The sequence below is a fragment of the Malus domestica genome, chromosome 07 (genome assembly GCF_042453785.1).
Source record: "Malus domestica chromosome 07, GDT2T_hap1".
Classification (NCBI taxonomy): Eukaryota; Viridiplantae; Streptophyta; class Magnoliopsida; order Rosales; family Rosaceae; genus Malus; species Malus domestica.
In genome coordinates, this window is record NC_091667.1 from 22,187,501 (window position 1) to 22,204,372 (window position 16,872).

General features: G+C 37.1%; 1 protein-coding gene across 1 annotated transcript; it reads right to left on the reverse strand.

Annotated features, from left to right (window-relative positions):
• Positions 1-6,360: 6,360 nt before the first annotated feature.
• Positions 6,361-7,551, reverse strand: LOC139197767 (uncharacterized). Its single transcript, XM_070825726.1, has 3 exons — positions 7,378-7,551; positions 7,075-7,272; positions 6,361-6,372 (listed from the first exon to the last, which is right to left on the reverse strand). Exons 1-3 carry the CDS (start codon positions 7,549-7,551, stop codon positions 6,361-6,363), a joined length of 384 nt encoding a protein of 127 aa, XP_070681827.1.
• Positions 7,552-16,872: the final 9,321 nt, after the last annotated feature.

The following is a 16,872-nucleotide window of genomic DNA, read 5'->3' on the forward strand; positions in this document are numbered from 1 at the left end:
ACCTAGCTATGCTATGGCATTTCCCTTGGTCTTGAAGCCCAGTGGGCTTCACTCTTTCCTTGGCCCGCAACCATGTTTTTCTCCACTAGGCTCGCCTGATGCGGCTCAGCGCTGGGTCTCCAGCCCGTATCACACTAGCCCAATTGGGCTCTGGTGTTCCTGTGTCCCATGCTGCAGTGGAACCCAGCTCGCGTGGCTGTTAAGGATTCCCTGCACTGTAACACATTGGATCCCAACCTCTGTGCTGGTACATCCGTGTCCGCAATACACAGGTTTGGCACTTTTTTTTGGGCCTCCGCCATCTAGGGTATGCTTGCGGTGGAGATTTGTACAATATCTTTTGTGCATATAAGTTTAAGTCATAAACGATTTAGTTGGATGTTGCATCTGGAGGTGACAAGTTTACCCTGCGTTGTGTGCGATTGTTTGTCTGACTGCGAAGAAATCAAGCTACTAACTTCTCCTAAATATGTTCCATTGATTGCTGCTCTCCACGCTCCATGTTAATGCTTTGATTCTTTCATTTTTATTTCCTTCTTTTAATTTTTTTATGAATTTTTACAAGTAGAAATCAATTGTTTTTATTTTCTTGTTTTGATTCTCATGAGAAACAAAGAAACGTTTATTTTTATTTGTTTTATTTTATGATGTGCTCATGTGCAATTGGAATTTTTAACTATGTATTCATAAATTTTGAATTTGTTCTCTGTTGAGTATGATTTTTAGGTTGTAGAATTGGACTTTTTGATGTCTAAACCAAGACTTTTCAAAATTTCACAACAAAAACAATGAAGGTAAATCATCAAGTAAACACTCTCATCCATCCCTAGATAATTCTAAGTCTTAAAAAGTTAAGTCTGAGTCTCCAACACCAATAATTGATAGCAATTATCTTGAAGGTGATCCGGGCAATATCAACATACCCATTTAATAAAAGGGATAACATTAAAAGAAAATATATCTTGTTCGGGTAGGAATATCGCCTGTGGGGGTTCCTGGCTCGAGCACACAGCTCCCCGCGGAGTTAGCACTTTGGTTGACTGTCGGGTTCTCGCTTTGTTCGTCGGGCTGCAAGAAGAAGACAAAGTTAATTCAGAAAGGTGCCTTTGTCGGGCCTTAAGTATAGGCCGTAAGGCTCGCAATCAAAACTAACTAAAGTGCTGAGGTGTGCCACTGCCATCTCAATATGGCAAATGTAAAATGAGTATATTTAAGCCGATTACTTGCGCCCCAAGTTACTCTAACTTCTCATTATCAAAGGATTGTAATGGATGGGTTAAGTCCACATTAGATTCTTTTCTATGACTTGAGATCAAGGACTTTTGTGTATCTTGTATGGTAAAAGGGCAGAGGTTTGGATCTAATTAAGGCAATAAGTGGATTTGCTCTTAAGATAGTAAAACCACTTAATTAAAACCAGATATGAGAGTAAGCTGAACTTTGGATCATTAAAAGACTTAAAATGATTTGAATACATATTAGGGAATTCATTACAATACCAGATATATTAACTAAAAGACAAAACAAAGGGAATTAGGCAAGATTAAACGTTGTCGGGTAAGGTTGGAGCTTTCGCCATTTCTTTGATAATGCCACTACAGGGATCCGAAGGTTTCAAGGGAGAATGGATGACAAATAAAGTTACATAAGAGAATCGATACTACTGGTCAACATCAGAGCTATTTAACTAGACAAAAGATGGCTTTTGTGAGGGCTGATCCTTAAAAGGATTGAGGTTGGGGGCTGATTACAGCTTCGTATGCAAATTTGGCTTAAGCAGAGTTTATGTATTTGTTTGTTTGATTGGTTGAGTGTACTTGTCTCTGGACCCTTTTCCTCTTTTTATAGGTGAATTAGCCTAACTGCTTGCAGCTTGGTTCCTGCCCAAAAGCAACTGAAGGGTAGTGACTCATCCGTAATTTACGTATTCTGCCATTTAGAAAGTGCTTTTCGGCTGAGAGTAGGCTGATTTCCATCAAGTGTCACTTCTTTCAAGCTATTAGCCTTTGCATTTAATGTTGAATCATCATTTTTCCTTGGGCTGGGCAAATGGGTTTGATGCTGGGCCTTCGGGCAGAGTCATGCCTCCTGGGCTTTTTTTTCAGGTTTCTCTTCCTTTAGCCCAAAGTTTAAATATTAACCCAAACAGTGCCCTCTTCAATCGTTGTTAATCCTCCAAACTTTAGGCACCAATAATGATTGAACATGCGTTATACCTTTGCACATTTTACGCGGAACTTGCATTTTCTAACGTAGTTAATGCAAACTTCAATCCCTTCCTTTTCCTGCGAATTCCAATCATCACCTGGTCCTCTTTATAAAATCCGGCTCAATTTCAGCTTCTGGGTTTAATAAAAATGATTGATTCTTCATATTCCCAAAATTTCCTCGAGAAAGAACGCCCTCAAAGCCTTCGAATGTTTCCCATTTTGCTTTGTGATCCCTTCTCAGTTTCTATTGATCCTTTCTTCCTTTAATTTTTCATCATGATACCCGAAGCTCTACGAGCCTAACTCATTCTCTCATGTTTATTGAAGGGATTACTATTAAGTATTTCCCTCTTGATGGTCTTCATCGTCCTCAGGTAACCATGTTTTCTAGATTTTCTTCTAAAGATGGGGGATTGTATCCCTTAGGATCGGCATGGTATTCTCTAACCTCCCTTTCTATTGGAAATAATGTGCCTAAGGAACAATCACTGCTTTCAACAACTTACGTCAAGTGCTCTGCTCGCTTTAAGCCTGCTGAAACCTTGCAAGCTAGTCGAGTAATCACCATTTTACCTGCTGTCCCCATAAGTCAGACTTTTCCATCACCTCCATGGGGGTATGTTCTGGGGCCAGTCATCAGGCTTTGATTGGTTGAACAAAAATGTAACACCCCTATTCTAGGATTCGCACTAGTATGAAGCCATTAAGCTAGATCTGATATAACTTTCATTTTTCGCTCAAATGAATAAGATGTTCTTATATTGCTTTATCTTTTATTTTCCTTGAGGTTTACGTATGATGAATGTAAAAATTGACCTCTTTACTCCCCAGGCTTTGCTTATTCCCCCTTCTATGTAGCAATCTCTAACATCCCATAAGGTCGGATGATATCTTTTTAATAACTTAACATTGATTGGATACTTTTGTAATATTCCCTCCACATCCGCCAAGTAATATCCACCTTTGCCTAATACCTGATTAACAATAAAAGGGCCTTCACAAGTTGGGCTCCATTTCCCAAAGCCCTTAACTTGTGCTCCTAAAGGGAGGATTGCTTTCCAAACTAACTCTCATTCTTTGAAATTCTTCAATTTTACCCTTTTATTGTATGCTCAGGCAACAACTTCTTTTCCTTCTTGAATCTTGTTTAAAGCCTCAATTCTGGCTACATCGCTTCTTCACTAGAAGAGCCAGCAGACATGAACTTAGGTATTTGAGAAAGGCTATTTACAATCATTCCAACGTTTATATTTAAGAGTTAATCTTTTAATGCTGTTTTAAACAAGTTATAAAATTAATCAAACGCATATATTCTTTTTTAAAATTTTAGAGACAGATTTTAACTTTAATGCCAAAAAAGATGAAACGTGGAAAGTCATGTGGGAAAGGCCTCCACGATATTTTGGAGGCAAATAATGGGAAGAAGATGCCAGTCATATTTTTTTTCAAACTCCAAGTGATCTGGTAGTATCAGGTTTTTTCATTACCGAGATAGGGAATATTGTTCGGACTTACTCACCAGTTTGCTACAAGAAATGGATGAAGGTCCCACCTTCAGAAAAAAGGACAATGCGGAATAAGTTGCTTGTGAGTTTGATTTTAATTTAGTTTATTCATAATAATTTCAAGCACTCACTTTTATATATTTATGGTTGATAATAGATAGTATTTGTGGTGGACTTATCTCATCCAACGATAATAAAATATGTTGATAAGAAGATGGCAAAGTTGTACTCTGTGTTTAGGCACTGGTTGTATAAGTACTACTTGTCATGTGGAACACCTGCAAGAGGACGAGCTAATCTGTCAAATGATCAAATATGGAATGGGAAACCTAAGAGTCACTGGGACTGGCTATGCGATAATGTTTACATTACTACCCACTTTTTGGTATGCATTCTATACATCATTTTCTAATATATGTCCAAGTTAGATGCCAACTTTTTCTTATATTGTTGAACAACAATTTTTTATCACAAGTTGATTTTGTAATAAATGGAATGAGCATAGAACAGTGCTTCTTTTTTTTATTTATTAAAAGTTAATATATAAGCATATATTAACTTTTACGTGTATTTGTTGGCATTAATATATATATAATGAAGAGCTTGTACATATATTATATTGATAAATAAGTTATGCTTCTTCACAAGCTTTTACATGTATTTTACTGGTATTAGGCATAATCGAATGCAGAGCTTGTTTGCATTTATTAGGCTATTCATTGTTTTTAGTTCTACATTTCAAGTTGGTAAAATTTGAGAACGGCTACAAGAGAACGAGAGTAAAACTCATTGGATATAGTGTTTATGAAAATTAGATTCGAATTGATTGGAGAAGATGCTAAGCATTTGAACAAATATGTACAACTCAAATATATGAATATTTATAAGTCTAGGAGGTAGGAGCTTCCCAAATTGTACACCTGTACAATACTAACTCTTCTTTTACTTGTCATGTACCACTTGTGTAATGTAGGAGCTTTCAAAGCAAAATGCTAATAATAGGAAGAAACTGAAGTATCACCACAAGGAAGGTGCAAGGCCATTCATCATGCTAGGACAGCTAACAAGGTAATGAAACTAAAGTACTTATAATACTCATTATGCACTATCACGTTTGTATCTTCATTATTAAGCAGAAAGAAGATTCATTATCAGTGATTGACAATTGGGGTGCTCTTCACAAAGATAAGAACATCCAGTGGATCAATGATGTTACTCGAGACAAATATGTAAGTCATTCATAGGCCGCTCATTTTCTATCATTTCAAATGCACTAGAGATAAAAAATTTACAATTGACAAGATACACCTTAAGAAACATTGTTGAAGTGAACATGCAAAATTGACACGATACTACTTGTTTGTCCCACCAATATATCTTATGCTAAATTTCCTTCTGTTACTTGTTGAGAAAAACATTGTATGTGCCTAGTCCAATTTAATCCATAGTCAAATAAAAATTACAAATAATGTTTACATATAGGTTTTGCATGGTGATTTACTTCTGCATCAGATAAAGATAACATACAAGTGGTCAAGTTGTATTTTCTTAAACATATTATAGCTGAAATGTTTGGAATGAAAGAAACTGAATTGTTGCTATTTAATTATGAAAGGATAACATGAAGAAAAAGAATGATGAAATGAGGGAGAAGCTTATTCAAGAAGCACCTAAAGGTACACCATCAGATTTCGTACATATGCCATTGGATGATCAGTTTGGAATCATGGCTGAAAACCTTGGGAGGAAGGGAAAATCAGTTAATGGTGTAGGTGTTTTTCCTAGTACGAATACCTCTGGTTGCATTTCTTCTATGGCATCAAGTTCCAAGTTAACTGATATGAGATCTCAAATCAAAATTTTGTCAAATGGTTTCCTCAAATTGCAACAAAAGAATGAACAATTAAGAGGTCGATTGGATTTACGTAATGATGATGAAAATCTGTTCACAAAAATCAAGGCATTTTTTACTGCAAGTCAGGAAAAGACCAACAACTCTACAGAATCTAATGGTGATATTTCAGAGGGTGAAAATACTTATCCTGAGCTGGAAGAACATGATTTGGAAGAGGAATGATGTCCATATTGTGTCTTTTGCAGTTAGTTTCAAGTATGCACATGGTACACCTTTTTTGTTAGCACATGGAGCACCTCTTTTGTTAATTAGCACCTGAATGTGCCTTGGACTTGTCATTTGGTAGTACCCAAGATGTCTATATATAGGTGTTACTATTCTTGGTTATTCTAGCTTAGACATCTCTTTTGTTGGCACCTCAAGCTGTCATTTGTTAAGCATCTCAAGCTATCTTTTGCTAGGCACCTCAAGCTGTTTTAAACTTCTTTTTTGAGATAGGTCACCATGACTTTAATTTTTGGGATGTACATTTGGTGAATGTATTCGATTTATGTGTTTTAATTGTTGATTAATGAAAATGTGAAGTATTACCTTATAATTGTTAAGAACTGCAATTCTAGATTACGAAACAAGAAAAACAATTAGTTCGTCGTTATTATTTCTAAAAAAGTATTTGATTTAAATATGTGTGATGTAAGTTGCGCCACATATCAAAGGAATATGTGACCTTTTCAGTGTTACTTAGTGTAAACTATATCAACTGGTATCATATTGGGTGACTACAAAATCATCACTTATAAACCTGATACAAGACAAAAAAAACAAAAATAGGTCACAGAATTTTGTATTTTGTGATGTATAATTCGTTACACATATCGTTATTAAGTGACGTATAATTCATCACACATATGGTTAATTTGTGATGTATAATTTGTCACACATATTGTTATTAAGTGACGAATATTGTGTCACGTATACTGAAAAAATGTGGCGAAAATAAAATTCGTCACATGAACTATAGGTGATGAAATTGGTGACACTAGAATTTCGTCACATATAGTCAAATGTGACAAATTTTCTTGTTTATGTGACGAATGTCTAATGATAGGTATTTTTACCACCTGCAAAAGTAGGTATAAAAATACTTGCTAGAGTACAAGGTTGTTGTAGTATAACAGCTTAAGTGAGGTCGTTTTCCATAGGAATTGAATGAATAATTTGTATTTAAACTAATTCTTAATTAACTATTTGAAAACAAAGTTTAGAAGAAGTTGATTTAATGACCTAAAATATTAAAAAAGAATTTAATTAAAAATAATTAAATAAATTGACAAAGTAAAGAAAACAAAAGAAAATAGTTTTGAAAACCAAAGTGTAAAAGCCTAGGGTTCCGCCGTCCCCTTAACAATCCTATGCAATTTTACTAATCAATCTCTTGACACATGGCTCGAACATATTCTTCACTGTGTAGCCCGAACTGATTCTGAATTCTGACCGTACTTACATTAATCTCCTTGGGAATTATAGCATCTTGTCCGAAAGTCAAAGCGTAAAGGGTTGTTCCAGTTACCGTCCTTTTGGACGTCCTGTATGTCCACAAAGTTTCTCCCAACCTCTCATACCATTTTTCTAGGTTCTCAGCGACCGTTCTTTTGATGATATTCACTAGAATTTTGTTACTGGCCTCCGCTTGCCCGTTTGACTGAGGGTAATAAAGACTAGATTAAACCATCTTTATTCTAAACTTGTCGGCAAACTCTTCTACTTTTTTTAAACCAAAAGATGGTCCATGATCTGTGACAATTACCTCGGGCACCCCAAATCTGTGCAAAATTTTGGTTTCAATGAACTTTTTAACCGTGGCTGAAGTAATATTCTTGACAACTGAAGCCTCCACCCATTTGGTGAAGTAATATGTGGCCACGATTATGAATGTGTGCCCTTTACTAGAAGCTGAATGAATCTGCCTAACAAAGTCCATTGCCCATCCTCTAAAGGGCCAAGGCTTGACCACAAGGTTCAAAGGTATCGAAGGCACATGTTGGAGTGGCCTATGTCTCTGGCATTCTTCATATCCTCGAGCATAATCTTTGCAATCTTTCTCCATCTTGGGCCAGAAATACCCATATCTCCTAAGCAACCATCTCATCTTGGTTCCAGCTTAATGACCTCCACAGATTCCCTCATGCACCTCGGCCATAACTCTCATAGACTCTTCCTGGCCTAGGCATTTTAACATTAACCCATTTGGAGTCTTCCTTAGTAGATTTTCTTCCCACAAAATGTACTTAGTCGCTTGTTATCTATCTTTCTTACTTGTGGGGAATGAATGATCTTTTAAATACCGAAGGACATGTGTCCTTCAGTCTTCGACTTCCACTTCTTCAATCATTACATCTAGGCTAAATCCTCTATCCACAATGGAAGGGAGATCTCTTCTCTGGACTTCTATGTCCCTCTCAAACTTCCTTTCTTGAATCTGTACTCCTGAGGCCAATTGTGCCATCTCGTTGGCAATCGCATTTGCTTCTCTAGGTATATAGCCAGCTGATATTTCTATGCCCCAATAACTCAATAATTGGGTGGGTGCTAAGTAATAACTGGCCATGACGATGTGTCTGCATCTATACTTCTCATTTAACTAATTGATTACCAATTATGAGTCATTAAACACTTTAACTTCAGTTGCCCCCAATTCTATTAAGATTTCCAGGCCAATTATCAAAACTTCATACTCTACTCGATTGTTGGTAGTTTCTTGATAATCCAGGAAGAATGACTAACAATGGTGAGTACCTTTAGGATCAATAATAACGATCCTAACTCCAGCAGTATTTTGGGTGTAAGATCCATCAAAATACAGCTTCTATGAGGTAACCCAAAAGGTTGGATATCCTTTCTACCTCCTACTGAATCTACTATTCTTTGCCCGAGATGGCTTTGCTTAGTGGGATCAAGATGTTAGCCACCTCCAAGGTTCCTGAGATGTTGATTATTTCTCGTTGGGACTCTTGATGCTCGGCTAAAAAGTCTGCAATTGCCTGCCTTTTGACTGCCCTCTGAGGTACATACTGAAAAATGAATTCAGACAATGCCAGAATCCACTTCCTAATTCTTCCTGTTAACATAGGTTTTGCCAACATGTATTTGATCATGTCGGTCTTGGCGATGATATGGATGTGGTAAGGTAATATGTAATGCCTTAACTTGCAAGCAGTGAAGTATAAAGCCAAACATAGTTTCTTCACTGAGGTATATCTTGTCTCCACCTCAGTAAGGATTCTACTAAGGTAGTATACGGCTTGTTCCTTTCCACCTTTGTTGTTTTGGGCCAACAAACTTCCAGTTGATCTCTCCGAGGCAGAGATGTAAAGTTTTAATGGCTTTCCCATCTGAGGTGGCATGAGCACTGGTGGGGAGGCTAAGTAAGCTTTTATGTTGTTGAAAGCTTCTTGATGTTGTGGGCCCCATTCAAAATCTTCCTTATCCTTTAGTCTCAACAAAGGAGTTAGCAGTGGAATCTTGCCCGCTAAATTAGCAATAAATCTCCTCAGGAAGTTGACTTTTCCTAGTAGCCCTTGCAGTTGTACCTTTTTGGTGGGTGAAGGTGATTCCACTATTGCCTGAGCTTTGTTTTTATCAAACTCTACTCCTCTCTAATGAACGAGGAATCCTAAAAAGTTGCCCGACCTTACTCCAAAAGCGTACTTCTTTGGATTCATCTTTAACTTGTGGATCCTCATTCTTGTTAAAACTTGTTTAAGATCTAACAAATACTGTTCATCATTCTTGGATTTTACCACAATATCATCAATATATACTTCCATGCTATGGCCAATTAGGTCGTGAAAAATGGCATTCATTGCTCTTTGATAAGTGGCACCAACATTTTTGAGCCCGAATTGCATCACCACATATTCATATGCTCCAACATGACCCAGACATCTAAAAGCCATTTTATGTATATCTTTTTTAATCATTTTTATCTAATTGTATCCTACATTTCCGTGCATAAAAGACATAACTTTGTGTTTGGCTACTGCATCTATAGATAGGTCGGCCATTGGCATGGGATATTCATCTTTAGGCATGGCTCCATTAATGTTTCTATCGTCAACATAACACATAACTGCTTTAGTTACGACTTTTAATACAGGAACAATGTTGGCCAACCATTCAACATATTTGGCAGGCCTAATAAATTCGGCCTTTGCCAGCTTTCGATTTCTTCTTTAACCTTCTCTTCGATCTCTTTTAACATTATCCATGGTGCTTGCTTGATAGGTTTATACCTCTCTTTAATAGGCATTTTGTGTTCTACTAAGGTTGGGTCTAAACCTGGCATCTCAGTGTAATGCCAAGCAAAACAATCTTTGAATTCATGTAGAAGGTCGACAATCCTTGTCCGATCTTCGGTTTTTAACAAACCATTGATCTGTATAGGTCTTGGATCTTCTTCCGTCCCTAGATCAATGGTCTCTAAGGAATCTTGCACCTCTGAGGCCGGTTTGTCAGGCTCTGCACATAAAAACTCAACTAGCTCTGGGCTCTCGGGCAAATCTTCTGGCCCGTCCAAGTCATATATACACTCAGCCATTTGGATGGCGCTTTTAGCTCTTTCTTAAAACAATCCTCTTTAGCCATCTGGATACTTGAGGCTTCTCTGCTCCAGTCATTTTCTTCTTTGACTGAGCTTTCCCTTTCCTGTTTTTTCTCTCTCCCATATACCAACAATCTTTTTATTAAGGACCTGACTGCGATCACTTAGTCCTTTCTTTTCTGCTTTGACATTTAAAGGTGTTGGGGAGTCGGGATGATATAGGGTCGATCCAATTCTTCCCTTGTAAGAACTAGCCTTTGTTCGAAAAGCTTTTAGGCCGTCACCTTGGTCGGGTGACCGTTCTTATCAGCTCATGAACATTGAAGAATCCCAATACTGGGATTATAGAAGTTGGCTTCTGCAACGTTGGTTGTAGGGAGAAATGGTCATGATTTGGCCTCTACCATCTTCCAGAATCCAAGTCCTGCTTCCCCTTCCTCATGGTAGACGGTTACTTGTTGGTGTAAGGTAGATGGCATAGAGAGACTCTGATGAATCCAATCTCTGCTTAGTAAAGCTCCATAAGTGGAAGTACTATCCACAACAAAAAAGGCTAACATAATTCGTTTTGATCCTAAATCCACTTCTAACGGCAGTATTCCATGCGTCTTAATGATAGCTCTGGAGAAACTATAGACTGTAAGATCAGTGGGAATAAGATCCCGTTCACTCCTACATATCTTCTTCATCTACTTGTATGGCAGCACATTAACTGCGGCCCTACCGTCGATCAAGACCCTCTTGAAGGGTACTCCATCCAGGTGTGCAGTTACATATATGGGCTTAAGATGTTTAGCCAAGCTTAAACTTTGGCGAACAAAAACCATTTTGTCTGAGTATATCCTCTCAGGCTTCCTTATTAATGATTCGAGCAATCCAGTTTGGTTAGGTTCTCCTTGTCCTGTATCCTTAACACTAACATGTGCCATCATGGGTTTTGTCGCCAAGTAATCACCTTCCATGATGGGAGGTTGATCATGCTCGACATGAAACATGGCTGATAAAACATATGTCATGTTTACGTGGAAATTACTAGGCCTAAGTACATCTTCTTCCTTGCCTCCTATGTGGTACATAAACCCATCTAACCAGGCTTGTGCTTCTTCTGACAATATTATTTCAGGTACCACATCCTCTCGAGTTATGCCGAAGTTCTGCACATGCACTAGGCTCTCACAGAATGTAACAACCAACAATGGTGAGGCTCCACTTAAGTGTTGGCATCATTACCATATCTTCTTGAGCTCTTCTTAGGGTTCTATATTGTCCCGGGTGAAGGCTCGGTGGCGCATGGTCTCCTTCCCCTTCAGTCTTGCTACTGGCTCTCTACCTCCTTCTTGGTTCTCCAGCGGATTTGGTTCTTTCCTTCAATAGGTACCTTATTTACCTTTCCATTTTTAGAGGTCTTTGAGTTGGTGGGGACCTTCAATGAGTTCATATGGGCTTTATATTGCCTTTGGACTCTCCTGATCATGGAAGCTCCCATCTCTTTAACTGGCTTTCCATCCCTTCCAACTACATACCATCTCCGCCTGAGTCGGGCAACAATCTTTTTAGTGACTGGGTTTACTTTCTTTTCTTTTAATCTAACATCATCAGCATAACTTGGTTGAAGTGGCCTTACGTCTACCCATCTTGGTGTCTCGGGCTTCTTGTCCTCTACTTCTTCTAAAGCTTCATAGTTTCTAAATACTTCTGACAAGTTCTTTGGTTGAGAGTCTCCTCCCAACCTCTGAAAGACGCTATGGGAGGTTTCCTTTTTGCCTGCCCGCGTGATATCTCTATGGGATTCCTGCTCTTCTTTTCCTTTTCTTTTGATCAATTCCTGATCGAGGATGGCTCCTGTAGCTGGTACTTCAAGCTCGCACTCACATTGACATTTATTGCACAAAACCACCCCTTTGATTATTGCTGCCTTAGGCTTTTCAAGCAACTTGATAGCTCATTCCGTCGGCCTATCAATTTGTCACCTTTCACCTTTTACTTCCTCGGTAGCTTTTTCTTTCCCTTTCTCTGCCCACGTTAAATTGATCATGTTTACGGGGGCTTGTAGAAAAGAACCAGCACCTGTTATTGCATTAGTTTGAGATTCTCCCAATATTTGCACTATTTTTAGCAGTATTGCCCCTGTTATTCAATTAGAACGACAAGGGGTTAGACAATTTGAGCTTCTTAATCTCATTCAAAGCTAGCTGGTTGGCTTCGGTTTCTTCCTTGTTCTTTTCCTTATTCCCTTCTTCTTTTAGTAAAGGGAAAAGGAAATAGCTGGTTCCTTCGTAGGGCTAGACTGGTTTGCTATCCTTCCAACATTATCATTTTCTAGAGTAGAGTGCTCCAGATCTGACCTTCTTTGCGAATTCATGGAACATCCTTTGTGCATCTCTTCTTTAGCTTCCCCAAAGTTTCTTTCCATATTTAGATAACTCATCTCCAAGCTTTTCAAGATAGTCATCAAGGTAGCCTGTAAATGTTCTTTTGTAACTTTTCCATCTAACTTCTCAGAAGAAGTCGAGCTTTCCATTAAGACGGGTCCTTGCAAGTCATCGGGGAGATTTGTTATGCTGGATCTTGGTGTGTAGTGGGGTGATTTCTATTTTGCTCCTTACATGAAGGTTTGCTCATTCATTCGCCTTTTTGGCATACAAGATTTGATCTTATCGGGCATGCCAAAACTATGTTTGGGCAGGGATATCGCCTGTGGGCATTGCTGGCTCGAGCACACAGCTCCCCGCTGAGTTGGCACTTTGGTTGACTATCGGGTTCTCGCTTTGTTCGTCGGGCTGCAAGAAGAGGACATAGTTAATTCTACAAGGTGCCTTTGTCGGGCCTTAAGTATAGGCCGTAAGGCTCGCAGTCAAAACTAACTTAAGTGCTGAGGTATGCCACTACCATCTCAGTATGGCAGATGTAAAATGAGTAGATTTAAGCTGATTACTTGCGCCCCAAGTTACTCTAACTTCTCATTATCAAAGGATTGTCGTGGATGAGTTAAGTCCACATTAGATTCTTTTCTATGCTTTGAGATCAAGGACTTTTGTGTATCTTGTATGGTAAAAGGGCAGAGGTCTGGATCTAATCAAGGCATTAAGTGGATTCACTTTTAAGATAGTAAAACCACTTAATTAAAACCATATATAAGAGTAAGCTGAACTTTGGATCATTAAAAGACTTAAAATGATTTGAATACATACTAGGGAATTCATTACAACACCAGATCTATTAACTAAAAGACAAAACAAAAGGAATCGGGCAAGATTAAACGTCGTCAGGCAAGGCTGGACCTTTCACCGTTTCTTTGATAATGCCACTACAGGGATCCGAGGGTTTCAAGGGAGAATGGATGACAAGGAAAGTTACACAAGAGAATCGATACTATTGGTGAGAAGCAGAGCTATTAAACTAGACAAAAGATGGGTTTTGTGAGGGCTGGTCCTGAAAAAGGATTGAGGTTGGGGGCTGACTATAACTTCGTATGCAAATCTGGCTTGAGCAGAGTTTGTGTATTTGTTTATTTGATTGGTTGAGTGTCTTTGTCTCTGGACCCTCTTCCTCCTTTTATAGGCGAATTAGCCTAACTGCTTACAACTTGGTTCCTGCCCGAAAGCAACTGAGGGGTAGTGACTCATCAGTAATTTACGTACTCTGCCATCCAGAAAGTGCTTTTAGGTTGAGGGTAGGCTGATTTCCATCAAGTGTCACTTCTTTCAAGCTACTAGCCTTTACATTTAATGTGGAATCATCATTTTTCCTTGGGTTGGGCAAATGGGTTTGATGCTGGGCCTTCGGGCAGAGTCATGCCTCCTAGGCTTCTTTTTCGAGCTTCTTTTCCTTCAGCCCGAAGTTCAAATATTAACCCAAACATATCCTAGAGGAAACATAACAACCTGAATTAAAGCCGTACCCACACACATTTGAGGAGACACAATTTCGTAGAATTCAAAAAGGTTGGTTTTGATAAGTCCTTGGCTTGAGTATTTTATTGTAAAGACAAAACATATTGTTTTCCATGTTTCCTTTTTTTTTTTTTTTTTATAACAATGCATCAAACATTCTCTATCAACTTCTCCAGGTTTAAATAATTGGAAGAGGATTGGTGGCGAAAACGAACGTAACGTTTTTTTCGCAAGCATGTAAGGCTTTCTACTTCTCATGACATCGGAGTTCAGATCAACATTCACTTACAAAGAGTTACATATCAAATATAGTGCATTTAATTGTACAATGAACGTAATATAATCTTATATACTGGCTATGAATACTCCATCACGGATTGATGTCCTAGAAGGACAACTTGATAAAAAAATACAAGATTGTTGGGATAAGCAAGTCTCAAACTTGTGACCTTCCCTCACAAACAGGTGATGAGCTGACTGAGAAGAAGCTTATTGCAGCTTAGGATCATAGCTAGTACTGAGATGATTATATCAAAAGAACAGAGCTTGTTTACGCGTTTTGATAAAAAAAGATTAACAAATTAAATTTGAACAAAATTTAAGATCATAGCTAGCTCAAAACTCTTACTATAAGATTTTTCTTTTAACATAATTGAATCTTCCTCTAGATTGTTTAGATATTGGTTTATATGAACTAACAAAAAGAAGGAATTGGTTTTAAAAATCAAAAGGTAATAGGCATCAGAGGCTTATAAGGTAAAACAGAAGGCCAGTTGTAACTTATATAAGGCTTCTATTAGAAAAAAAAAAAAAAAAAAAAAAAAAAAAAAAAAAACTGAAAATATGATTTCAGCCCTTCCAACTCAATTTTCTTCATATAAAACCCTACATAATTTTTTTACTCAAAGAAAACCCAATGACTAGGATCCGCATAAGCAAATTCATTAATTTCATATTACTTCACACATTTTACATTTTTCACATGCCTAAAATACCCCTATTACATATTTGATGTAGACAATTAATTGTAAGGAGAGAGTAAATGATTTTGCAACAAGAAAAAAAAGACATTAATGTTAAAAATTTATTGCATATTAATTTTTTAGAAAGGCTTTGAATTTTCATAAAACTATTCGATTCAGTTTTTTTCACCCTACTCTTGAATACTTTTGAATTTATCCTTTTTTTTATTAATATATTAGAACATTGTATTTCGTTATGTACATGCACATTAATTTACCTACAACAATTATACCATGGGTGTAATATAATGTCTCTTTTTTACAATGATGCAAAATAATGTTTATACCAACAACAAAACGTGCCTAACATATGTACTAATACATGAAATATAATTTACCTATATTAAGAAGAAATGTAGTTTGATGCATAGTATTAAAAAATAATATGTTACACCCATGTTTATACAACAATAAAACGTGCTTAACATATCTAACAATACATGGAAAATAATTTACGTACAAGTTAGATAAATGTTATTTGGTTGGGTGTAGTATAAAATTTTTTAATAATTGGAAAAATTAAATATAACTAGGTGTAGTGTAATTTTTTTATATATAATTAGAACAAATTAATTTACCTACCTACTATTTGAAATGTTCATTTCTAATGATACAAAATGTTCATTACCTAACTACAATTTAATTTCCAATAATTTACCTACAACAATTATACCATGGGTGTAATGTAATATCTTTCTTTTCAATGATACAAAATATTGTATGTACCAACAACAAAACGTGTACTTGTACATGGAAAATAATTTACCTATAACAAAAGAAATGCAGTTTGATGTATAAAATCAACAATATTATGTTCCGCTCATGTTTATACAACAACAAAACGTGTCTAACATATATAAGAATACATAGAAAATAATTTACCTACAAGTTAGAGGAATGTTATTTGATTCAAAATATATAATATAGGTGAGGTATTTTTTTTAAATAATTGGAACAAACTAATTTACCTACCAATTAATATAGGTAAAATTGCTACAAAATATATCACGAAAAAAAAAATTACTTTTCTAGTTTGACATGGATACGGTTAATGCAAACACTTTTAACATTTTATTTCACGTTTTCTACTACTTTTAATTTGGCATAAATTTAGGAATTTGGAAAATGGACCATAAAGTATGAGTGGCATGAGTGTAAATAAATTGTATTAATAGGTCAATAGTGTTCCCATATGTTTGCAAATTTTAAATTTGGGCTTAAACTTGATCTTTAAAGATGTATGGTTTTTTATCTAGAAATATTGAATTGTAAGGACCAAAATCTAAAGCACCCAAAAAAAAAAAAATATGACTCTCAAACTTGTGACCTTCTACAATCCGTAAACTATTTCGACCACTAGAACATATACTCTTTATTGCAAAAATTAGCACACAAAATACATAAATTGGTGAAATTCCAGGATAAGCCATGCCCTATTGTGGCCTCCGCCCTTGACCAGACAAATGTGTGATCCTTATCCAACTCTTCGAGACTGTTTTGTGTACAAAGTCTAGGCAAACCCATGACCAATACTCCTCAACGTACGCATGCATGCATGAGCTAGGCAGGATTGGAGATCGATCTGTGACCCAACCCCAAGCTGGGCACATCCTCCGACTTGCTTGCGACATATGCATCAGCCGTCATAGTGATTCCCTCGCCGGTGAAACTCTACACCGGTTGCCCGTCCGAAGGTATCTCTCTCTTGCATGCGTCCTTTCATTTATCATCACCATCACCATCATCATCGATATCAGCTTTAGATAAATTAAAGGCTGCGTCAAAGT